The 25613-nt window shown below is 43.2% G+C and overlaps 1 protein-coding gene across 31 annotated transcripts in view; it reads right to left on the bottom strand.

Moving 5' to 3' along the window:
* Positions 1–25613, bottom strand: part of Sgip1 (SH3-domain GRB2-like (endophilin) interacting protein 1) — a 236125-nt gene that overhangs the window by 86447 nt on the left and 124065 nt on the right. For all 31 annotated transcript variants that reach the window (XR_003955025.1, XR_376359.4, XR_376365.4 and 28 more), the window contains 3 exons: positions 23284–23340; positions 21172–21226; positions 20256–20431 (listed from right to left, as the gene is read on the bottom strand). Coding sequence is in view for 12 of the 31 variants with exons in the window: in NM_001285852.1 (NP_001272781.1) it covers positions 20256–20431; positions 21172–21226; positions 23284–23340 (288 nt within the window). In the remaining 19 variants the exon portion in view is untranslated. The remainder of the gene's footprint in view (positions 1–20255; positions 20432–21171; positions 21227–23283; positions 23341–25613) is intronic.

The raw sequence follows: 25613 nt of genomic DNA, 5'->3' as shown, positions 1-25613 counted from the left end.
TGAGGACATCTTGGCCTACACATCTCTTGAGATCAGTTGAGCTACAAAGCAAAAACAACACATCCTGCATCACATTCAACACTAGGGGTTTCTGCCACTAATATACATCCCTCAAAGGACAAGTAATGGATATTTACCTTCTCACTGTTGTCTGAATCTTTTACCTTTTCATATGTTACAGATTTTTTAAAAAAGGATAAAACCAAGTATGTTTAAGGAGGATAATTTCAAATGCTTGAATTCCCAGTGTTAAGGATCACAATCAGAAAACCCCAGCTTGAGAAGAGAATACAGACTTCCTACTGGAATGTGAAGGATTGGAGCAGAAAAGACCTGGGAGGAAGTCTCAAGAAAGGAAACACATGGATAGGCTTTGATGAAAGAACCTGGAACTCATTAGGGGACCAGGAAGTTGTGGATGGCAAAATGGAAAAGAGCCACAAATCTGGGGACCATAAATATTAAAAAACAAAACAAAACACCCAAAACAACACAATGTAAGTCATATTATATTATGGCTAGATGTCAAATTCTCCATAACTTCTCATAATGGAATTATACATCTACCCATGTTATCAGTGAGTATTTTCTACCTTCCATCTGTGATGGCTAATATGGTCTACTGGTGTAGATCTGGAGTTACCACCACCACCATCACTACCACCACAAAACCATGTCCCTCTGTGGGTCTATGAGGGAATGTCTAGGCAGGGTTAATAGGTGTGGGGTAGGGATACCCTCCCCCAGAGTGAGCCGCTGAGATGTAAGAGGTCTGAGGGAAAAGCAGTGTTGCTTCTGCTGGCTCGGTTGCCTTTGCTCCTTGCTATGAGTGCACGGAGTGCATCTACCTAGCAGTTGCTGCTGCTGCTGCCATCATTCACTGACATTGGACTCCAGCGTCTTTGGCCTGTGGCCCATCAGTCACTGTCCAAGAACCCTCTGGGTCTTCAGTGACAGGCTGGCACCAATGAGGCTTCTGAGATTTTGCCCTCTTCAGTATGCAAAGAACTATTTATGAACTAACCCCACCACCACAATGTAAGCCGATATAACAAGCTATTTATGAACTAACCACCCCCCCACTATAATGTAAGTGAATGTAACAAGTTGCCCTTTGCAATATATATCCATTCTGTCACTCCTGTTCTTCCAGAGAACCCAGCACATATACTGTCACTCATTGCTGCCTGCGCTGGAGGAAGTGGCTCCTTGGGGGAGACTTAAACTTACCTCCTCTGAGTGCAGAAATAGTTGCTAGGGCTGTTCACAAATGATGTACAGGTCTAGAGGTTGTTTAATAAACTGATTGCTTCTTTGGGATTCATTGTCCTTCAACTTTGGAGATTAGCTACTAAAAAGAACTCAGATTCCAGACCTCACAGAGGGAGGACTAACACAGCCAAGGAGAATTTGAAAGGCAGAAAATTCTACCTTGTAAAAAAATTGCAAGTGACATAATTAAAGGTAATTCAAGAATTTGCTACTTCCAGTGAAGCTAGTCGAAAATGTTTATAAGTCAATATATGTCTGTGGTTACTTCTACCACGACCTACTCAGCTAGAGTAGGTCAGCTTGCCTATATCAGCAGAGCAAAGTGTAAGAATCTGGAGTTCCACAGGAAAACCTATCAGAGCTCATATGGGGAAACAGGACTTTGTACTAAGTGCAGCTAGCATCCTTGGGAGATGTAATTGCTAAGGAGTGCCAGGATGAATACCAAACACCTTGCTCATGGTTCAGACCGAAGCATAGAGCAATGCAAGGATTTCTTCTTAATAAAATAAGGTAGGCATGGGTGGTTTGGAAAACAATACTGTGCTACAGGTCAGCAAAGGGAAGCAACAGAATTCTCCAGGAGGAAAAAAAAATTAGTAGTGAAGGGGAACCCCCACCCCCAGTGCATTTTAGACATTACACATAGTGATTTCTTAAAATGTAGAGAAGGCAGTGACATATTTTGAAAAAGTTTTGACTCATTTTCTCAACCTTTTTGTTCAGGGCCTTGAAACAAAAAACCAAAACAGCACCACTGTCTTAGTTGTAACTTGTTCTGTTGGGTCTGGGTGCTGTTGATTCTTAAACTACCTCTGGGATCTATTGCAATGTCTGCAGAGTTTTGGCAGAAAGGACTGGAAGCTTTAATGTCCCACCCTTGGCATCCCTAAACCAATCCAAATCGAGTTTGCCTAAAGCTGACTTGGTGAGCAATGCAAGTTGCGCATCTACCCTTTAGATCTCTGAGTGCAGGAGGTCTGTACAGGGCATAGAACCAGGTGGTTCGTCTCTCTTGGTGTGCAGGAGCCTGGAGCTCTCCTCCCCACCACTGATGACTCTCTTTTCCACTGAATTCAATGGGGTGCTGAACCTTCTGCCAAAGCGAAGACAGGGAAGGGGGCGGTGTTACCAAGCAGCAGCAAATTTGTGGAGTTTGCTCCCTGGCAGGGTAATTTGGGGGCGGAAGGTGGGTGGGCCACCTGGAATCGGCAATGAGCACCAGACTGTCTACAGTTCAAAGCTTATCTCCCCCAGCCTCAGAGCTTTCGATAAATAATTCCGTTATGGAGTGCACGTGTCCAAGAACAAGCTCAAACTACCCAAATCATTCCATCATACTCAGTAACGCATACGACAATGCCTCCGAGATTCTCAGGGTTGGGGGAAGAGGTACAAACCTAACTCTTAACTGCCTCGTATTCTCATCTATTCTACAGAACTATTTTTGACTTCACACAAATCCTTCCTGGCTATTTTTATTTCCTTCTGTCTCCCACAAGTCTCTCAACTAAGGGAAAAGGAAAAGTGCCGCTGAAGGGATCTAATTACCCAGAAGCCCCTGCTGGCTGCTCAGGCACACCTGGACATTTCTCATGTCCTCTTGTAACTCTGACCTCAACCCTAAGAAGACTGCTACTATTGTGTTCCTGTTTTACAAACCGGAAAACAGAGACTCCCAGTTAAGGAACTCAGCCAGGATACACAGACTGTGGCCAGGGTTCTTCTCACATGCTCTTGGTCTTCAGAGGGTGAGCTGGAGATGTAGTCTGGAGGCAGAGCTTACACACCCAATCTGCTCCCACAGCAGAGTGTTTCCCATAATGACAAGGAGGCCAGCATAGGACAGTGCTAAGCTGAGAGCAACCTTAAAGAGAGCTGGCTCTGTAGTTCACAAAACATTGGCTTTAATCCGTTTAGCCAAGCAAAAAATGGGTCAGACACTAGAGTTTGGGTCTTGCTCCTTAGACCTCCATCAGTCTCTTGGTTTTTCTGCATTAGGTTCATTGTGAAATGGGGCTGCCCAACACTGCCGAAGCTCATTCAGATTTTAGACCATGACTGGGCATTTACAAAATGTAAGGCCTGATTGTAATGTACTCGTGACGCAGAAATACTTATCACTGATGAACTGACTGGGGCAGCTGAAACAAGAGGTGTCAGTCTTTTACCACTGAAAACACAACTGGTGGGAACCCTGGATATAAAACCAGAGATTTTAATAAGTTGGACATCACTTATGACACTGCAGTGTTTAAATGAGGACTGGCAAGATGGCAGCTGCTCCTCACTCACTTGTCACCAGGGATGACGCATGAGGCATTCTAGAAGGAACTTTCTGTAGAGGGAGACTCTCTGGGCCGAAGGCCTGGGATTGTAGCCTTCAAAACATTTATGAGCACCTGGAAATTGTGTACAGCATGTCTTGGGTGAGCTAATTTTTTTTCTCCTGGGTAGAGCGGCTTTCATCAAAAGCAATATAATGGAACAATACAACAGTTAAGAAGCAGTATAATGTAACAATGTAACGGTTAAGTTCTGAATCACAAATCAGTCATACTAGATTTAAGTCCCAGCATCTTCATCACTGGTGACGTGCTGGGTGAGTCACTTCCTTGGTGCCTCAGGCTTTCATCTGCAAAGTGGGGCTAGTTACAGTACTGTCTCCATGAGGCTGCCATGAAAATGAATGAGAATGTGTGTGAAGCATCTGACACAATCAACATTCAAAGGCAACATTGCCACCACTGCACACTCTTAAACTGGTCCCTAGCCTTAGAGGAGGATTTATAGCCACTGCCACGAGACACTGTATTGTTCTGGTTAATAGTAGTTATCATTTTCTAAGGGCCACTTTGGGACCTTGCCTAAAAGGCCTTAAGCACTTTATATGCCTAAATAAATAAATAAATTAATTAAAAATTCCTTACAAGAACTTACAAAGTATGGAGTATTTCTAATCTAACTTTAGCACCAGTTAATTGGTAGCTGAAGCTATAGAGTTAAATGACTTGCCCAAGGTCACATGGGTGAGCAAGGCCTGGATGAATCACAATGGAAATTTAGCTTTGACTCAATCTGGAGAGGAAAAAAAAAAAAAAAAAAAAGAATCCCTGAACTGCTGCAGAACTAAATGTGTATAAAAACAAACCTCCTCGAGGCTAGCCTGCAATGCCTCGGCTCACTGAAGACCAGAGGTATGAGGAGCAACACATGTGTTCACAGAAGCCCCAGGTCTCCCAGTGTCTACTCCCTGCGCGTTCCAGAAAGAAAGAGATGACCACCCCAGAGACCCTGGGAGGAGGGAGAGAGACAGATCACAGCTGCAGAAAACCAAATGGAAGAAAGATGGGTTTGGGACATAGGGGAGTGTCTGTGTGTCTACTGAAAGCAACACTGGTTGCATGCTGCTTTCTGCTAACTATTTTAGGCAGCATTGTCAAGAAGGTTGGGCAGCATTGTCTGTTCGGTACTTTTGGCATAAACTCAGTGCCTGCTACATAGAAAGTCATCATTGAAGGAGAGTGAGGAGGTTTATTTTCCAGGTAGCTGCCAGCCTTCAGTGCTGTGTCCTGAAGGACCATACTTGAAATGATTTAGGATGGCTTCTAGAATTACCGTAAGGGAAAATTACAAACATGTTTTCCCAGTTTGGTGCTTAGGCTAATTAAATATTGATCTTGGGTCTAAATGACTTTTGAGTAGTTGGGTTACCTGAATATCAGTATTAATGATATTCTTTAAAAATGTGCTCTAGACTCTGTAGACAGTTCTAAGAACTTTGAGATGGTCTCTGAATGCCATGTGCAGTCCAAGTCTCTCATCATCTCTTGCATCCCCCCCCCCCCCCAGCAACAAGCCAATGAGTTAGGATGGGAATCATTAGTGCTTTCAGATGAAGAAACCCAGGGCAGGGTTTAGAACTTCCCAGGGTTCTCATCTTGGAAATGACTCATTTGAGCAACTGTGACATTACTGCATTAAGCATTCATTTGTTTCCAGTTACCTTAAAGAAAACTACATTTGGTGAAATTCAATTGTATATTGAATTCTGTTCTTAAAGTTCAGTGTTAACTTTTTAAGAACAAAGCTGTCCCCTGACCATTGTAATGGAGCTGTTCATCCGCTCTGAGTTTGCAGAGGGCTGGTCTCATGTTTCTGGGAAGATCAGAAATGACACTGTAGCTGCTGCCCATGTTTATCAGTCCCATTTCAGAGCCCAAGGACTGGGGTCTCAGACAGGTTTAAGCACCTTGCTTGAACAGCAGAGCTAGTAAGCTGAACTCAGGTGGGGCCCCTTTCTCACAGCAGCTCAGTTCCCTTGGTGGCAAGTGCATTTTCTATGTCCTATCTGTCTGGAAGAGAGAAATTGCACTTCAAAGTTCCTCTAGATGTCAAGTTGGATTTTTTTGAAGCAAAGTCTGAGGTAGGCAGACTTGCTGTGCTTCTAACTTGAGCCTTGAACTGTAAATGCCTCATACACATGTCAGGGCATGAGGATATTGTGCTCTGAGGAAATGTGGGAGCAGCACATGGCTCTCAAGAGGGAGGAAAAACAAAAACAACAAACAAAAACAGCACAGAATAGTGTCGAGAAAGCTCATGGCTGCAAGCACCAATGACAATCAGGTACTGTTACAAGGATTCTGTGTGCACCATTATGACATGTCTCTGTGTCCCTCATCCCATTAAGCATGGAGGACAGACAGAGTGACAATTGAGATTTTTTTTTTCCCCTGACAGATGCTGTGGTGGTTTGTATATGCTTGGTTCAGGAAGTGGCACTGGCAGGAGGTGTGGCTTTGTTGTAGAAAGTATGTCACTGTGGGGGTGGACACTCCTCCTAATTACATGGAAGCCAGTTTTCTCCTAGTGGCCTTCAAATGAAGATATAGAACTCTCAACTTTTGCACCATGCCTGCCTGGGTGATGCCATGTTCCTGCCTTGATGATAATGGACTGAACCTCTGAGCCTATAAGCAAATCTCATTAAATGTTCTTATAAGAGTTGCCTTGGTCATTGGTGTCTGTTCACAGCAGTAAAACCCTAACTAAGATAGACGTCTATGAAAATCAGCATCCAAATCACCCCAGGACTGAATTATGACCTTGACTTTATAGAAGAGGAGACAAGCTCTCCACCCCAGGGCTTCTCTAAAGAGACATAGGAAGACCACGGGGGCCAGACCGGCTCAAAAGCCATGCTTTCTCTCTGTTCCATTGTAGCTGCTCCCTAGTGACCTACATTCTCCAGCCAAGTATTCAAACAGAAGTATTTTCAGAAGGCATATGGAAGCAAAAGACTCAGGTGTCATGGTAACTACTCCCACCTATCTCCTTCTCACACAGCTTTTAGAGAAGCTAAATGTTCCAAATACGACTCTGTATTTTATGATTTCTTTTTTATTAGATATTTTCTTTTCTTTTTTTTTTTTTTTGGTTTTTCGAGACAAGGTTTCTCTGTGTAGTCTTGGCTGTCCTGGAACTCACTCTGTAGACCAGGCTGGCCTTGAACTCAGAAATCCGCCTGCCTCTGCCTCCCAAGTGCTGGGATTAAAGGCGTGCGCCACCACGTCTGGTGATATTTTCTTTATTTACATTTCAAATGTTATCCTATTTCCTGGTTTACCCTCCCAAAACCCCCTATCCTATCCCCTCTCCCCCTGCTCACCAACCCACCCACTCCTGCTTCCCTGTTCTGGCATTCCTCTATACTGGGGCATCGAGCCTTCACTGGACCAAGGGCCTCTCCTCCCATTGATGTCCAACAAGGCCATCCTCTGCTATATATGCAGCTGGAGCCTTGGGTCCTTCCATGTGTACTCCTTGGTTGGTGGTTTTGCAGAGACTGAAGGAAAGGCCATCCAGAGACAGCCCCACCTGGGGATCCATTCCATAAACAGTCACCAAACCCAGAACACTATTGTGGATGCCAACAAGTGCTTGCTGACAGGAGCCTGATATAGCTGTCTCCTGAGAGGCTCTGCCAGTTCCTGACAAACACAGAGGTGGATGCTCTTAGCCAACCTTTGGACTGAGCACAAGGTCTCTAATGGAGGAGCTAGAGAAAGGACCCAAGGAGCTGAAGGAGCTTGCAGCCCTATAGGAGGAACAATAATATGAACCAATCAGTACTCCCACAGCTCCCAGAGACTAAACCACCAACCAAAGAGTATTTTATGATTTCTAACACTGTAACTAGTTTGTATATCAAGGAATTAAAGGAAGTACATGGCTAGCATGAGGGCATGGCTGGGTGAACCATTGGCTCAACAAAGGGGTATAAAGTGAAGAATGTAGGAGGAGAGAGCGACACAGTGACACATCCCACACTGGCCTCTCCTTGCTCTGCTCCCATTTACTCTGTTGACTCAGGAGCATTTATTGACTCGCAATGACTCATAAAGTTCCATGTCAAATGCAAGAGATTTGGGATGTCATGCATAGTCTTCCAGAGGATTGTTTGCACCAACTTGGAGGCAGTCAGATGTCTTCAGCTGTGCATACCTCAACTGCAGAGAACCTCGTAGCTCAAGGTCATGTCTTACAATGGCTCCTAGAGTACTGACTGATATGGGCGTATATGGTTCTCCTCAGCCAAACATAACACAGAGGCATCATTCAGGCTGCTGCTGGATGCACACAAGCATTCATCTCTCTCTGCCCACAGCATCCCACAAGTGTTAAGCTCAAGGTCTCCACCAGGAAACATCCTGCTCACTCAACTTGGAATTAGACCTAGATGGCTCTGCAGAAAGCCAGTTGGCATTATCTTTGCACAACTATAACCAAGGATAGAAATCATAAGACATATTCAACAATGAATTTCCCTGCTCTAAGAAGTAGCGGACATTTTGAACAGGAATAGTGGTGTGTGGGAAGCCGCCCCCACATTCGCCGTCACAAGATGGCGCTGACATCCTGTGTTCTAAGTTGGTAAACAAATAATCTGCGCATGAGCCAAGGGTATTTACGACTACTTGTACTCTGTTTTTCCCGTGAACGTCAGCTCGGCCATGGGCTGCAGCCAATCAGGGAGTGATGCGCCCTAGGCAATGGTTGTTCTCTTTAAAATAGAAGGGGTTTCGTTTTCTCTCTCTCTTGCTTCTCTCTCTTGCTTCTTACACTCTGGCCCCCAAAAAGATGTAAGCAATAAAGCTTTGCCGTAGAAGATTCTGGTTGTTGTGTTCTTCCTGGCCGGTCGTGAGAACGCGACGAATAACAATTGGTGCCGAATTCCGGGACGAGAAAATCCGGGACGAGAAAAAACTCCGGACTGGCGCAGGAGGGATACTTCATTCCAGAACCAGAACTGCGGATCACGTTTATAAAGGTTCCCGTAACACAGACTGTTGAGAAGGATTCAACTGCCGAATTCAGAACTCATCAGCTGGGGAACGACGGTGATAAAGGTTCCCGTAAAGCAGACTGTTAAGAAGGATTCAACTGTATGAATTCAGAACTTTTCAGCTGGGGAACGAGAGTACCAGTGAGTATGTTTGGCCTTGAATTTTTTCTGGTGTTAGGAGCCCTTTTGTTCTTTTTCACATGCTATCAAGTGATTAAGATAGGGCTGAAAATTCTAGAGGAAATTCAGGACAATCTATCAGAAGTAAAGCGGGGAGAGAGAGTAGGAACAAAGAGGAAGTATGGTACACAAAATAAGTATACAGGCCTTTCCAAGGGTCTTGAACCCGAGGAAAAGTTAAGGTTAGGTAGGAATACCTGGAGAGAGATTAGAAGAAAAAGAGGAAAAAGGGAGAAGAAAAAAGATCGATTAGCGGAGGTCTCTAGGAGATACTCGTCACTAGATGAGCTCAGGAAGCCAGCTCTTAGTAGCTCTGAAGCAAGTGAAGAATCCTCCTCTGAGGAAACAGACTGGGAGGAAGAAGCAGCCCATTACCAGCCAGCTAATTGGTCAAGAAAAAAGCCAAAAGCGGCTGGCGAAAGTCAGCGTACTGTTCAACCTCCCGGCAGTCGGTTTCAAGGTCCGCCCTATGCGGAGCCCCCGCCCTGCGTAGTGCGTCAGCAATGCGCAGAGGGGCAATGCGCAGAGAGGTGCGCAGAGAGGCAGTGCGCAGAGAGGTGCGCAGAGAGGCAGTGCGCAGAGAGGTGCGCAGAGAGGCAGTGCGCAGAGAGGCAGTGCGCAGACTCATTCATTCCCCGAGAGGAACAAAAGAAAATACAACAGGCATTTCCAGTCTTTGAAGGAGCCGAGGGTGGGCGTGTCCACGCTCCGGTAGAATACGTACAGATTAAGGAAATTGCCGAGTCGGTTCGTAAATACGGAACCAATGCTAATTTCACCTTGGTGCAGTTAGACAGGCTCGCTGGTATGGCACTAACGCCTGCCGACTGGCAAATGATTGCAAAAGTCGCTCTCCCTAGTATGGCCAAATATGTGGAATGGCGAGCTCTGTGGCAGGAGGCGGCACAGGCGCAGGCCCGAGCAAACGCAGCTGCTTTGACTCCAGAGCAGAGAGATTGGACTTTTGACTTGTTAACGGGTCAGGGAGCTTATTCTGCTGATCAGACAAACTACCATTGGGGAGCTTATGCCCAGATTTCTTCCACGGCTATTAGGGCCTGGAAGGCGCTCTCTCGAGCAGGTGAAACCACTGGTCAGTTAACAAAGATAATCCAGGGACCTCAGGAATCTTTCTCAGATTTTGTGGCCAGAATGACAGAGGCAGCAGAGCGTATTTTTGGAGAGTCAGAGCAAGCTGCGCCTCTCATAGAACAGCTAATCTACGAGCAAGCCACAAAGGAGTGCCGAGCGGCCATAGCCCCAAGAAAGAACAAAGGCTTACAAGACTGGCTCAGGGTCTGTCGAGAGCTTGGGGGACCTCTCAGCAATGCAGGTTTAGCGGCTGCCATCCTTCAATCCCAAAACCGCTCCATGAGCAGAAATAATCAGAGGACATGTTTTAATTGCGGAAAGCCTGGGCATTTTAAGAAAGATTGCAGAGCTCCAGATAAACAGGGAGGGACTCTCACTCTTTGCTCTAAGTGTGGCAAGGGTTATCATAGAGCTGACCAGTGTCGCTCTGTGAGGGATATAAAGGGCAGAATTCTTCCCCCACCTGATAGTCAATCAACTGATGTGCCAAAAAACGGGTCATCGGGCCCTCGGTCCCAGGGCCCTCAAAGATATGGGAACCGGTTTGTCAGGACCCAGGAAGCAGTCAGAGAGACGACCCAGGAAGACCCACAAGGGTGGACCTGCGTGCCGCCTCCGACTTCCTACTAATGCCTCAAATGAGTATTCAGCCGGTGCCGGTGGAGCCTATACCATCCTTGCCCCCGGGAACCATGGGCCTTATTCTCGGCCGAGGTTCACTCACCTTGCAGGGCTTAGTAGTCCACCCTGGAATTATGGATTGTCAACATTCCCCTGAAATACAGGTCCTGTGCTCAAGCCCTAAAGGCGTTTTTTCTATTAGTAAAGGAGATAGGATAGCTCAGCTGCTGCTCCTCCCTGATAATACCAGGGAGAAATCTGCAGGACCTGAGATAAAGAAAATGGGCTCCTCAGGAAATGATTCTGCCTATTTGGTTGTATCTTTAAATGATAGACCTAAGCTCCGCCTTAAGATTAATGGAAAAGAGTTTGAAGGCATCCTTGATACCGGAGCAGATAAAAGTATAATTTCTACACATTGGTGGCCCAAAGCATGGCCCACCACAGAGTCATCTCATTCATTACAGGGCCTAGGATATCAATCATGTCCCACTATAAGCTCCGTTGCCTTGACGTGGGAATCCTCTGAAGGGCAGCAAGGGAAATTCATACCTTATGTGCTCCCACTCCCGGTTAACCTCTGGGGAAGGGATATTATGCAGCATTTGGGCCTTATTTTGTCCAATGAAAACACCCCATCAGGAGGGTATTCAGCTAAAGCAAAAAATATCATGGCAAAGATGGGTTATAAAGAAGGAAAAGGGTTAGGACATCAAGAACAGGGAAGGATAGAGCCCATCTCACCTAATGGAAACCAAGACAGACAGGGTCTGGGTTTTCCTTAGCGGCCATTGGGGCAGCACGACCCATACCATGGAAAACAGGGGACCCAGTGTGGGTTCCTCAATGGCACCTATCCTCTGAAAAACTAGAAGCTGTGATTCAACTGGTAGAGGAACAATTAAAATTAGGCCATATTGAACCCTCTACCTCACCTTGGAATACTCCAATTTTTGTAATTAAGAAAAAGTCAGGAAAGTGGAGACTGCTCCATGACCTCAGAGCCATTAATGAGCAAATGAACTTATTTGGCCCAGTACAGAGGGGTCTCCCTGTACTTTCCGCCTTACCACGTGGCTGGAATTTAATCATTATAGATATTAAAGATTGTTTCTTTTCTATACCTTTGTGTCCAAGGGATAGGCCCAGATTTGCCTTTACCATCCCCTCTATTAATCACATGGAACCTGATAAGAGGTATCAATGGAAGGTCTTACCACAGGGAATGTCCAATAGTCCTACTATGTGTCAACTTTATGTACAAGAAGCTCTTTTGCCAGTGAGGGAACAATTCCCCTCTTTAATTTTGCTCCTTTACATGGATGACATCCTCCTGTGCCATAAAGACCTTACCATGCTACAAAAGGCATATCCTTTTCTACTTAAAACTTTAAGTCAGTGGGGTCTACAGATAGCCACAGAAAAGGTCCAAATTTCTGATACAGGACAATTCTTGGGCTCTGTGGTGTCCCCAGATAAGATTGTGCCCCAAAAGGTAGAGATAAGAAGAGATCACCTCCATACCTTAAATGATTTTCAAAAGCTGTTGGGAGATATTAATTGGCTCAGACCTTTTTTAAAGATTCCTTCCGCTGAGTTAAGGCCTTTGTTTAGTATTTTAGAAGGAGATCCTCATATCTCCTCCCCTAGGACTCTTACTCTAGCTGCTAACCAGGCCTTACAAAAAGTGGAAAAGGCCTTACAGAATGCACAATTACAACGTATTGAGGATTCGCAGCCTTTCAGTTTGTGTGTCTTTAAGACAGCACAATTGCCAACTGCAGTTTTGTGGCAGAATGGGCCATTGTTGTGGATCCATCCAAACGTATCCCCAGCTAAAATAATAGATTGGTATCCTGATGCAATTGCACAGCTTGCCCTTAAAGGCCTAAAAGCAGCAATCACCCACTTTGGGCAAAGTCCATATCTTTTAATTGTACCTTATACCGCTGCACAGGTTCAAACCTTGGCAGCCGCATCTAATGATTGGGCAGTTTTAGTTACCTCCTTTTCAGGAAAAATAGATAACCATTATCCAAAACATCCAATCTTACAGTTTGCCCAAAATCAATCTGTTGTGTTTCCACAAATAACAGTAAGAAACCCACTTAAAAATGGGATTGTGGTATATACTGATGGATCAAAAACTGGCATAGGTGCCTATGTGGCTAATGGTAAAGTGGTATCCAAACAGTATAATGAAAATTCACCTCAAGTGGTAGAATGTTTAGTGGTCTTAGAAGTTTTAAAAACCTTTTTAGAACCCCTTAATATTGTGTCAGATTCCTGTTATGTGGTAAATGCAGTAAATCTTTTAGAAGTGGCTGGAGTGATTAAGCCTTCCAGTAGAGTTGCCAATATTTTTCAGCAGATACAATTAGTTTTGTTATCTAGAAGATCTCCTGTTTATATTACTCATGTTAGAGCCCATTCAGGCCTACCTGGCCCCATGGCTCTGGGAAATGATTTGGCAGATAAGGCCACTAAAGTGGTGGCTGCTGCCCTATCATCCCCGGTAGAGGCTGCAAGAAATTTTCATAATAATTTTCATGTGACGGCTGAAACATTACGCAGTCGTTTCTCCTTGACAAGAAAAGAAGCCCGTGACATTGTTACTCAATGTCAAAGCTGCTGTGAGTTCTTGCCAGTTCCTCATGTGGGAATTAACCCACGCGGTATTCGACCTCTACAGGTCTGGCAAATGGATGTTACACATGTTTCTTCCTTTGGAAAACTTCAATATCTCCATGTGTCCATTGACACATGTTCTGGCATCATGTTTGCTTCTCCGTTAACTGGAGAAAAAGCCTCACATGTGATTCAACATTGTCTTGAGGCATGGAGTGCTTGGGGGAAACCCAGACTCCTTAAGACTGATAATGGACCAGCTTATACGTCCCAAAAATTTCAGCAGTTCTGCCGTCAGATGGACGTAACCCACCTGACTGGACTTCCATACAACCCTCAAGGACAGGGTATTGTTGAGCGTGCGCATCGCACCCTCAAAGCCTATCTTATAAAACAGAAGAGGGGAACTTTTGAGGAGACTGTACCCCGAGCACCAAGAGTGTCGGTGTCTTTGGCACTCTTTACACTCAATTTTTTAAATATTGATGCTCATGGCCATACTGCGGCTGAACGTCATTGTTCAGAGCCAGATAGGCCCAATGAGATGGTTAAATGGAAAAATGTTCTTGATAATAAATGGTATGGCCCGGATCCTATCTTGATAAGATCCAGGGGAGCTATCTGTGTTTTCCCACAGAATGAAGACAACCCATTTTGGGTACCAGAAAGACTCACCCGAAAAATCCAGACTGACCAAGGGAATACTAATGTCCCTCGTCTTGGTGATGTCCAGGGCGTCAATAATAAAGAGAGAGCAGCGTTGGGGGATAATGTCGACATTTCCACTCCCAATGACGGTGATGTATAATGCTCAAGTATTCTCCTGCTTTTTTACCACTAACTAGGAACTGGGTTTGGCCTTAATTCAGACAGCCTTGGCTCTGTCTGGACAGGTCCAGATGACTGACACCATTAACACTTTGTCAGCCTCAGTGACTACAGTCATAGATGAACAGGCCTCAGCTAATGTCAAGATACAGAGAGGTCTCATGCTGGTTAATCAACTCATAGATCTTGTCCAGATACAACTAGATGTATTATGACAAATAACTCAGCAGGGATGTGAACAATAGTTTCCGGGATTGTGTGTTATTTCCATTCAGTATGTTAAATTTACTAGGGCAGCTAATTTGTCAAAAAGTCTTTTTCAGTATATGTTACAGAATTGGATGGCTGAATTTGAACAGATCCTTCGAGAATTGAGACTTCAGGTCAACTCCACGCGCTTGGACCTGTCGCTGACCAAAGGATTACCCAATTGGATCTCCTCAGCATTTTCTTTCTTTAAAAAATTGGGTGGGATTAATATTATTTGGAGATACACTTTGCTGTGGATTAGTGTTGCTTCTTTGATTGGTCTGTAAGCTTAAGGCCCAAACTAAGAGAGACAAGGTGGTTATTGCCCAGGCGCTTGCAGGACTAGAACATGGAGCTTCCCCTGATATATCTATGCTTAGGCAATAGGTCGCTGGCCACTCAGCTCTTATATCTCACGAGGCTAGTCTCATTGCACGAGATAGAGTGAGTGTGCTTCAGCAGCCCGAGAGAGTTGCAAGGCTAAGCACTGCAATGGAAAGGCTCTGCGGCATATATGAGCCTATTCTAGGGAGACATGTCATCTTTCATGAAGGTTCAGTGTCCTAGTTCCCTTCCCCCAGGCAAAACGACACGGGAGCAGGTCAGGGTTGCTCTGGGTAAAAGCCTGTGAGCCTAAGAGCTAATCCTGTACATGGCTCCTTTACCTACACACTGGGGATTTGACCTCTATCTCCACTCTCATTAATATGGGTGGCCTATTTGCTCTTATTAAAAGAAAAAGGGGGAACTGTGGGAAGCCGCCCCCACATTCGCCGTCACAAGATGGCGCTGACATCCTGTGTTCTAAGTTGGTAAACAAATAATCTGCGCATGAGCCAAGGGTATTTACGACTACTTGTACTCTGTTTTTCCCGTGAACGTCAGCTCGGCCATGGGCTGCAGCCAATCAGGGAGTGATGCGCCCTAGGCAATGGTTGTTCTCTTTAAAATAGAAGGGGTTTCGTTTTCTCTCTCTCTTGCTTCTCTCTCTTGCTTCTTACACTCTGGCCCCCAAAAAGATGTAAGCAATAAAGCTTTGCCGTAGAAGATTCTGGTTGTTGTGTTCTTCCTGGCCGGTCGTGAGAACGCGACGAATAACAGTGGTGCACAATTAATCCCAGAGGTTAGGAGGCAGGACTTTGTGAATTTGAGGCCAGCCTGATCTCCATCGTGAGTTCCAAGCCAGCTAGTGATACCCAGTAAGATCTTGTCTCAAATAAAACAAGGAAAAAAAGCTGTGAAGACAGAGGAGTCAGTCTGATTCTGCCACACAAGATGCCTGAACTGAAAGCTGTGTCCACTCAATCTGATGGTAGCTAATGTGTAGCATAGCATCCCTGTTCTTTAAAAATTAATGAGACATTTTTAAAAGAGAACTTCTTATACTTTTCACTTGGTTTCTAATGATGTTTCCCAAATAATCTGGGATTGTTTGTGATACAGTGACAGAAACTGCCAGTGTCCTTCTAATTGTCATTTGCTTCTCTGTCTTTTGGTAACAGAATCAGAATATTAGTCAGTCACATGCCTTTCCAGGGGGAAAGACTACATTTACCAGACTCCCTTGCAGCCGACACCTCCATGGAAATGAATTACTATTAGTGGTAGTGATGTGTGTACTTTCTGAGTTAAACCCTTAAAGAAAATACATGGTTTCCATTTTCTCTCTCCTCCATCTCAAAGTCTGGATAGAGAAGTGCTTGATGATGTAACAACCCAGGAAGGCAGAGCAATGATGTAGAAAGTTTCTGGACTTTTGAGTGACACTTAGGAATAGGACTCTATAGCTTTCTGGGCTATCTAGCAATTTTGACATTAATACAGGAGAGAGATAAAACCCTTTATATTATTAAAGACTTGATTTTTAAAAAATCTCTGATGAAGCAGCTGAAACCCAGTGCTCTATCTTATACAAATGTGAGATCCAAAATGTGCATGATTTTCATTGTCTGTCAGAGAGACTTCTGTTCACAATGAGTGACAGTTAATTCAGGGAGCACTTGACTTTTGAGTGCTTATCCCTAAATGAGATGTCTGTATCAGTTCTCAGAGTCTCAAAGAACTTCATAGAAGTGGGGGAGGTGGACAGAAAGACTAAGAACTGGAGGATGGGAAGTAGTACTGTCCATTGCTGTCCTCTGGACATGATATGGCTGCTTCACTTGAACTACATAAGACTTGGTCCATCAAACACCCCATCATGAATGGGCAAAGGGCTCCTAAGATCCTGCTCTTCTCAAGGGGCTCTGTACAACTGACTGTTATACAAGAAAGTGGGAGCCATAGTCCTCAGTCTTGTAGCCAGTACATTCCACTGTTTAAGCAAATAACTGTTCATCCGTGCTCATGCGAGCAACGTATTCCATGCAGTGTAATTACCCTATATACCCACCTCCCTAAACCCATGAAAGCAGGAAGTACACTTGAAAAGAAAGGGTTTGGTGGGAGATGGAGGCAGACATAATAATGGGTGTGGGGGAGATTTTGATAAAAGGATTATATGTATGAAATTGTAAAAGAATAAATAAACTTGGAAAGTTTAAACACTAAAAACCACTAAAAAATTGAGACCATTTTACCCCTGTTCGAAGACATAGTGAGGATGAAGGGAAGGAGGAACACTTAGGCACTGCCACTGGGAAAGAAAACTGGTGTAGTCGTCCTAGAAGTCAATGTGAAGATTCCTCAAGAATAGAAGTACCATCTGACTCAGCGACATGCTCGCCGGGTGTATGTGTATAGTCAGCATTCCATGAGACACGTGCACATCTGTGTTTACTGATGTACTGTTCACAAGAGCTCAGCAATGAAACCAGCATAGATGTCTGTCAAGAGACCAAGGCACGAAGAAAATGTGGTACATGTGGACAATTGGAGCTTCGCTTGGGCATAAGAATAAATGGTGGTATGGCATTTACAGGAAAATTTATGGAGATAAAAGGTCATTTCAAATAAAATGCTTCATGCTTTCATATGCAGGTTACAGATGTGTGTGTGTGTGTGTAAAATAAAAGTATAAGGGGGACCATGAGAAGCGATAAGGAGATCATAAAGGAGCACTGATGGAGGCAGGCAGTAATGGAATTCATACAACATGAAGACAGTGGAGAGGAATATTTGGGCAAAGAAATGAAACCACCAAGAACAGAGGGGTGAAGGAGAATAAATAAAAAAGCATTTGGACATGTGTGTCTACAAATGCATGATGAAATCTGTCACTTTATTTAATAATTTAAAAATGTAAAAAAAAAGAAAAAAATTAAAAATTCTCCAATTTTCCTTGTTGCTGAAGCTTTGTTTTGACAAGAATCATTTTCAGATAAGTGTGCAATTTGTCTGCACATGATGTGTCTGCACATGATGTGTCTGCACATGGTGATGTTACTTATTTTGTATTACTTATTTAATGAACAATTTGACTAGTTTATAAAGGGGAACTAAAAGGAAAAAAACCAATTCACAATAAAAGAGGTCGAGTGAGTTACAGTCAAGAAAGGCAAATTCAGAGATGAGTTAAAGAAATATGTGAAATACAACTTCTAATTAAAAATATCAAAATTGGGGCTGGAAGGATGGCTCAGTGGTTAGAAGCACCAGTTGCTCTTCCAGAGGACCTGAGTTCAGTTCCCAGCAACCACATGGTGACCCACAACCATCTGTAATTCCAGTCCCAAGGAATTATCTTTTGTCTTTTGAGGGCATGGCATGCACACTGTGTAGGAACACACATGTAGGAAAAACACTCATACACATACAATAAACCAACAAATAAATACATAAAATTCGTAAAATGAAGACGAGTCAGAACGCCCGCTGAAGCCTTGCTATGACCCATTTGGAGTCTTGTCTCCTTCTTGCAGCATTCACTGACTTAGGAAGTCCGTTCCCTCTAACACTGAAGGAAAGTCTGACTGCTTGACTGGAAACATCCAAAGCGTTGCCAGGGTCACTGGTTCTTCCATCATGACTCTGTCTGAATTTTATAAAGTTATTTTTGTCCACGTGCTTCTGATAAGATACAGCATTCCATCTGTTTCTACACAGAGTATCTAGAAAAGGGCAGGGATTCTAAGACCACATATGTTCAGCCCCCTCTCTCTCTCTACACACACACACACACACACACACACACACACACACGTATGTACACGTATGTACACGTAGAATGTGCCTGTGCTCATCTGTCCCCAAAAAGAGTGTCAAGAACTCATTCCTATTCTGAATATTAAAATTACAAATATGAGGGAGTGACTCTAGTGAAAGAAAGGATCCTGGGAGAGGGAACAAATCAGAGTGGGACCTGAAAGCAGCCATCCAGGCTGTGGCAAGATTCAGCAGCTTTCTCTGCTGTAGTCTCAGAGTATGTTCATCTACCTTGTTTCCATGTGTCCTTTCTCATCTCTTCAGCCTTAACCACCTGATGGCAATGGCTTACCTTACGGATAGCTTCTTGAGGAAGCTTCCAGCTTCCAGGCACTGTTCCTGCTGTGCCTCAGTAGCGTATCGGGTTGGAAGAAAACGCACCCAGTGATTTGGGCACACATTCATTTCGACACAGTGGATCCCACCTTGCCTAGATTCAGTGGGCTTTTAGCTACATTTCTGGGGCCTGAATAGAGAGCCCACTTTCCCACACAGTCATCCTTTTAATTGGGTGTATTTGCCTTCTTCCATCTCCCCATATGATTTCCAAATACCCACTCAATTTATCATGACCCACAGAGAAGTGGATATAAACTTGTTTCTGCCATTGAAGAAGATTTTCTTAAAATAAGCAAACAAACCCAGGAAATGAAAGGAGAGGAGAAAGGTCTTGGCTGAACCGTGAAAATGAAGTCAGAGGGGCAGGCAGGCCACAGTGCTTCCTGGCCTACAACTCCTAGGCTGGGATGGGAGTTAAAACCCACACCCTCCATTGCAGAAGAGAAAGAAACTGTATTTCATGCTTTGATTAAGGTAGCAGGTGAATGCATGATAAAAAATTACTGCAAAGTCCATCCAAGATGGCTGGTTTACTATTAGCAATCATCTTCATTTTCACAGACAGATGGAATCAAGGCCACTGTAAGCACAATAATCTAAGTTTTTTGATTTTGGATTTTTTTTTAATCCTGGAAAAGCAAAAGTCCATTCTCAAAGGATAAACAATTACAATTGTTTTAAAAAGATTACTTGGGATATTTCTAGAAGCCCCTAGAAAGTGGCACTTATTAACTAAGCCGTTGAGGGGGAAGCTCAGCAGAGAAGCCAGGAGAATCTCATTAGGGAGTCTACATCTGTGCTCACAGCTATTCTTAGAAAATAATGTTGGCATTTTCAAACCCCAGGGAGAAAATACTTGAAATATTAGCACTCAGACTCAGCCACTAAAGAAATTAAGTATTCAGGAGAGGGAGAGGGAGCCCAGACTGTGGGAGAAAACCAGTAATATAAACGAGGCAAGAGCTCTATGCGAGGGGTCTCAATGCCGAGAGTATTTAAAATGATTTGAGAATAAAATAATAAAGAATGGGAGTTTTAGAAATCTAGTGAGATTTTATTTATTTACTATGATTTTGGAGCATCCCAAGGAGAAGTATGTTTTAAAAGTAATTTTCTTGGCTTTTGTATATTTTCATGAAGATAGAAATGGCTAGTGAAATTTATGTGTATGTGTGTGTATATATGTATGTATGTATATATGTATATAGGTATGTATATATATATATATACACACACACACACACACATATATATATATATATATATATATATATATATATATATATATATAAAATAATTCTCCATCATTGGTAAGTTTGGAAAATCTTTTTGTTATTTTTCCTTTGTTTGATGCTTATTAGAAAATAAAAGAAAACACAGTTTCATGCGCCTTTGCTGGTTTGAAAGGCATAGGAATTGCAATATAAGAGGTGAAGAGCAGGTTACTCGAGGGCTGCAGAGTTCATCAGATTGGACACATGTCATTCTTAGCACATGTGGCAGAACATAGCTCTCTGCCCTGCCTTACCAAAGCTTAACATGAGACTTCACTCACCACAGGCGAAGGGGAAAGTGCGATGTTGCCTATTGAAGCCTTCAGCTCATCTACCGTCGCTGCATTCTTCAGGACGTCCTTAGATTGCAAGGGTTTAATCTTGATGTTGAATTTCTTGTGCGACTCTTCTTCCTCTTCAGATTCACTTGAGGAATAAAAGTGCTTTCCTTTGGTAGGTAGAACACAGTTAAAGACACTTAGCTCTTTCTTCTGCTGGGAGGTATGGGTGAGGGCAAGAAAAGGACGACTACCCATCGGCAAAGCAAAAGTAACCTCAGGTGGCAGGAAAACAAAGCAAAACCAACAAAACTGAGGGGGGACAAGGTTAGGTTCACTCTCCTCAGAAGCTTACCAAGGACTGTGAACGCTGAGGGGCATTAGTCAAAATCCTACATTTGTGTGTGTGTGTGTGTGTGTGTGTGTGTGTGTGTGTGTGTGTTGAAGTTTGTGTATCACACCTAGCTCACAGATAAGAATTCAGGAGATTACTCATCTCCAGACATGGGAAGGCAACTCTAAGGGACACCTATGAAGAGTCTGAAGGGTTTGGGAGTTGGCTAGTATAAGGCAAGGGTGCTTGAGTCTTTCAGGGAAGAGCTGAAAGAAGAGGGCAGTGAAGCTCTCTGCTGCTCACTGTTAATAGCATTGCCACGTTAGTGTGCAGCAGGTCATCTGGAGGTCACAGTGTGCAGACCATCTTACAGCACATTTGCTCCACCCATCGCATTATCTCTGTTCCTCGACTAGATCAGGGCACATCCATGCTTGTCAGGCACCAGGCTGTCCTCGGGGAGAATTATTCATCTCTGAGACTAAGTATAGGAGCTTTGGTTATTTTGCCACCTTTGTGAGACCTGAATTTTGCTACTGGTTCCTTAGAAAATATACATTTAAAACGTTTAAAAAGAAAGGATATAGCCTGGTTCCTCAGGTCTGATGCTGTAACCTTCTTCATCTAGCTCAGGTGAGTTCTGTAAGACACAAATGCACATATATACACCTATTGCATGCATATATCTATAGACACATGTATGTAACAGTAATAAAGAATGATTATTCAGAAATTGAGAGGAAGTTGGAGGTGTGTGAGCAGCTGGAGGCTAGAATGAGGGTAAATTATATCATTACAACACTCCTGTTCAAATTCTCAAAAAATAAGGTATAAATGCATGTGAAGTGATTATTATTCCAAAATGATGGAGGAAATGTTTTCCTTCTAGAATCTTCCACTCAAAAATATAGACCAGCCTCTTAGTTTAAAGGGCTGAGGATTTAGCATTTGGAAGTAGATGCTAAGCAGTCTGTGTTTAAATCTTTATTCAAGGATATTGGAAGGACCCCAATGTACGACCCACAAAAGAAAGCACTCAAAGAGAACTTACCAGGCCTTCCCTACAAGCCTCAGACTGTGCTAAGCAACACTGTTGATTGAAATGCAAACTATTTGCCCTAAGGGAAATTAAAACATGTTCTTGGAGGCAAAAAAAATATAGAGAAAATAGCACAATATAGCAATGTTAGGTATTAAAAATGAGGGGATGACAATAGATTAGTTTTAAGAGTAAGGGGCGCTGCTGGAGCCTTTCAATGTAGATAGAGAGGGTAGAGTTGGGGCATGGGGCTTTTCCATATTGGTGGGAAAAGCCTTGGTTGAGACACCATGGCAGGAGCAGACACTGTGTGACTCAGGTGCTAAAGTATCCAAGTATTGAGGGCAGCATGACTGGAAAGTACGCTTTTTTCCAGTGGGGTGTGGGGGGGGCTGGGCAACTGACCACAGGCAACTGTGTACTAGAGTGGAGGCTTTGTCTTACTAGGGCTGCTGAAGTTCTTAGTTACAGTAGAACATGTTGGGGACAGAATGGTAAGGAGATTGGTGGCAGGAGAAGGATGACTCACTTAAAAGATGTGTGCCAACTCAGACACACTTGCTAAGACTGTAGCTCAAGTTTTGGTGATGGGATAGGAAGAACCAAGCCCATCTAGAGGAACTGGTTGTCAGTTCTCAGTGATAGAAGGAAAAAGAGGAGGGAAGTTTCAAGAAGATTTTAAGGTTTCTACCCTCAAGTCCTGGGAGTCTGACTGCCAGATGAATCTAACAGCAGAGAGGCAATCCTTTTAGGGGAAAGCTGGAGAAGATAAAAGGCAGGGTGCATATTTGGGGTTCATATATCACATCTTTGCTCCTGTTATAAATGTGTGGCACAGTCTCACTGAATAACATGACAACCCCACTTGGCAAGAAGAAGCTCAATACGTAAAAAGGCGACAGTGTAACCAGATGATGTGTCAGCATGAGTCTGACTTTCTCCTTGACTCCATGTGCTTTGAGACTGAATCCTCAGCTGATGAAGGAAAGACCGAGCCCTGCTGAAGTTGGGCTTGGAGAGGCAGCAGTGAGAGATCTCTGATGCAAAAATGACTTACATGTTCTATACCATTAGAAATCTGAGGGTAGGTTGGATGAAAAGGCTGTATGTTTGGTTAGTAACCTGTGTGGTAATGGTACTAAGAATTATGGGGAAAGTTTAGATCTCAGCCAGGAATCTACCTTCAGTCCCTGAGAATCAACTGACTTATTGCTTGCCCTGGGAAAAGTTCGTACCACAAAGTTTTCATCATATATCCCAGGCTTAGGAGTTAACTTCTTTGCCTCTACATCCAAAGCTGCTTAGAAAGGGAACTACCTAGATTTAATATGAGAAAAAGTATTTCTGAATACAGCTGTGGGCTTAGCATATTCCTTGGAAAGTGCAAACGATTAGCTCAGAGTCCTCACAACAAAGGCACCAGGTAACTGCTGTACCTATTGATCATATTCCAACACACATAGCTGGTACTTGGAAAGGCTAGGTCTTGAAGCCAGGTTTGATAGATTCTAGTGCTGTGAACGTCTGTCCATCCTAAGCATGATGGACATTTCCTAGTGAAGCCTACAACTTTCCACCAATTTCCATGTCCTGTTATGTACCTAAGTGCCTCAATTCATTTTAAAGTTGTATATAAAGAAAAATATTCTTATACTTACATATCTTTCCCAATCGATTTCTGCATAAAATCCATTTGGTGCCCCATTGCTTTTCTTCTGTAACAAATTTGAAAAATAAATTACGAGGGAGACATTTAAATGAAAAAAAAACCCACAATGGAACAAAACACACAAAAAACCACTTAACTCTTATCTGTAAGATAACTTTGCTTGAGCTATCAAAAGACAGATTAGGGCATCCTACGGTAAGAAGCACACTGGTGTAACTGGGAGGTAAGTGGAGCTGCCACGGCACTGAACGAGAAGCCTATGCACATATTTCACAAGAACACAAATTAGGTATAGCTAGCACTGAAGGTTTATTCAATCACTGATGGACTTGTAGGGTTTACATTATGATTTAATTCTCTGTATCTTGAGGATTAAAATCATATGGATATAAAACAGAAACCTTTGACTTCTGTGCTACTGACATAAAACAGTTCCTATATGCTCAGAGTATTCAGTGAGGCCACTCACTAACTGCGGAATTATTTTCACCATGACTCGATTGGTAAAATATAAATGCGATCAGCTTTAGATTCATTCGTTCAGCCCCTACTCACTGAAAATTGCATGGCTTTTCTTTCCAAATGGCTCTTCTTATCAAATTTACTAAAATATAATTTGAAGATTAAGGGCGAGTTTGTCCTTTCATGCATTCTGTGCTTCCATGAATACACACTGTTGCAAGATGGGAAGCCAGTATGGTTTTGTCTCACTTATATAAGTTTTATTTTGGCTCCCAGTAGAATTGTGACACACGAACACAAGTACTCGACCAAGGAGGTGGCACCCTCCAAGAGGAAATTAATAAGCTTCTCTAACTTCTTCTTCTTCTTCTTTTTTTTTTTTTTTGGACAAAAGCACAAATAAGGTTAGAGATGAAGGTCCATTCAATAACATTCTTGCATTTAGCACACAGAGCAATGCTAAGTCATTGAGCAATGGCAGACCTCAGAACAACACATATGGTGACGTACGGGGCTTGAGGACAGGGCCTTTCATTTTGCAATCACATGTAAGGCCTCTAGTTTTACTTGTTGCTGGTAGCTATCTGAGTGGACAAGTAGAGGAAGCTTTTCACCTATGTACAGAGGATTTCTAGAAAGCCCAGGAGAACTGTCACCAACCATTAACATTTACTGAAGTTGTCTGGGCTAAGAACAGGCTGTGCGACTCAGCGAGGGGTAGAGAGCACAGGTGTAAGTGGTGTGCTCCACTTGCTACAGACTATCCTTGCATAGAGAGTTCACCAAGCCTTGCATCCAGCGAGGTGAGGTCTGTGCTGGTTGCTCTTTTTCCGTACAAAGATTACTTGTATGCAGACATCATTTTACTCTTCCCACAGAACTGCCTTTGTGATGTTTGAGATTCAGTGGCAGTTTGCACAATCTGTCAAAGGTCTTTAAAAACCTGCCACTATGAGAATTTGATTAACTTTAGGTGTCAATACTCTATTGGGAAAAGACCTTCCAATTTTCGTATATATAGTTTCTGCTTTACCAATTTGACTGTATATGGTTTTACTGCAAAATGCTTCAACTCCTCCTAAGAGAGCAGATATGATAACTAACCTCAGCACAAAACTGGACGTACTAATAGGGAATCAAATAAGCCAAACTGACTCCAGAGACACAAGCCCATGGATACCGTCACCAGCGTAACCCTGCCACCAGTCTGCCTTTCGCTCTTTAATGGTTCTTCATACAAAGGAGTGCTAGTATAAACTCAAAGAAATTAGGTAAATTAAAGACTTCAAAGTTTGTCCAATTCTACAGCTTTCTTCTCTGTTATTATTCTCTGGGATTAAATCTCCCTAAATTCAAGATGCTCTACGAGATCATATAAATAAGCTATATGTATATAACATATGTATATGCATGTGCTACTATATATTTTTCTTGACAACATATATTTAATACTTGCATAAAGAATTTACTAAATGTCTAGATTTGGGCCTAGTAAATGTTCCCTTGTTTCTATGGAAACCAATGGAAGATTGAGACAAAGGAAAACAAAAATCTAAGGGATTTCTTTTTCTCTTACAGCAATATTAAAAACAAATACCAAATTCAAACAACATATCATAACAGTACATTATTTTGGTAAGATATTCAGCACTGCACACATATGCACACACACACACATGCACACACACACATGTGCACACACACACATGTGCACACACACACATGCACACACACACACATGCGCACACACACCACACACACACATGCGCACACACATGGCACACATGCGCACACACACACATGCACACACATATACCACACACACACCACACACATGCACACACACATGCACACATA

This window comes from Mus musculus, chromosome 4, assembly GCF_000001635.26.
Source record: "Mus musculus strain C57BL/6J chromosome 4, GRCm38.p6 C57BL/6J".
NCBI lineage: Eukaryota > Metazoa > Chordata > Mammalia > Rodentia > Muridae > Mus > Mus musculus.
The sequence above is the reverse complement of the archived record's forward strand: the minus strand, read 5'-3'. Positions and strand labels throughout refer to the sequence as shown.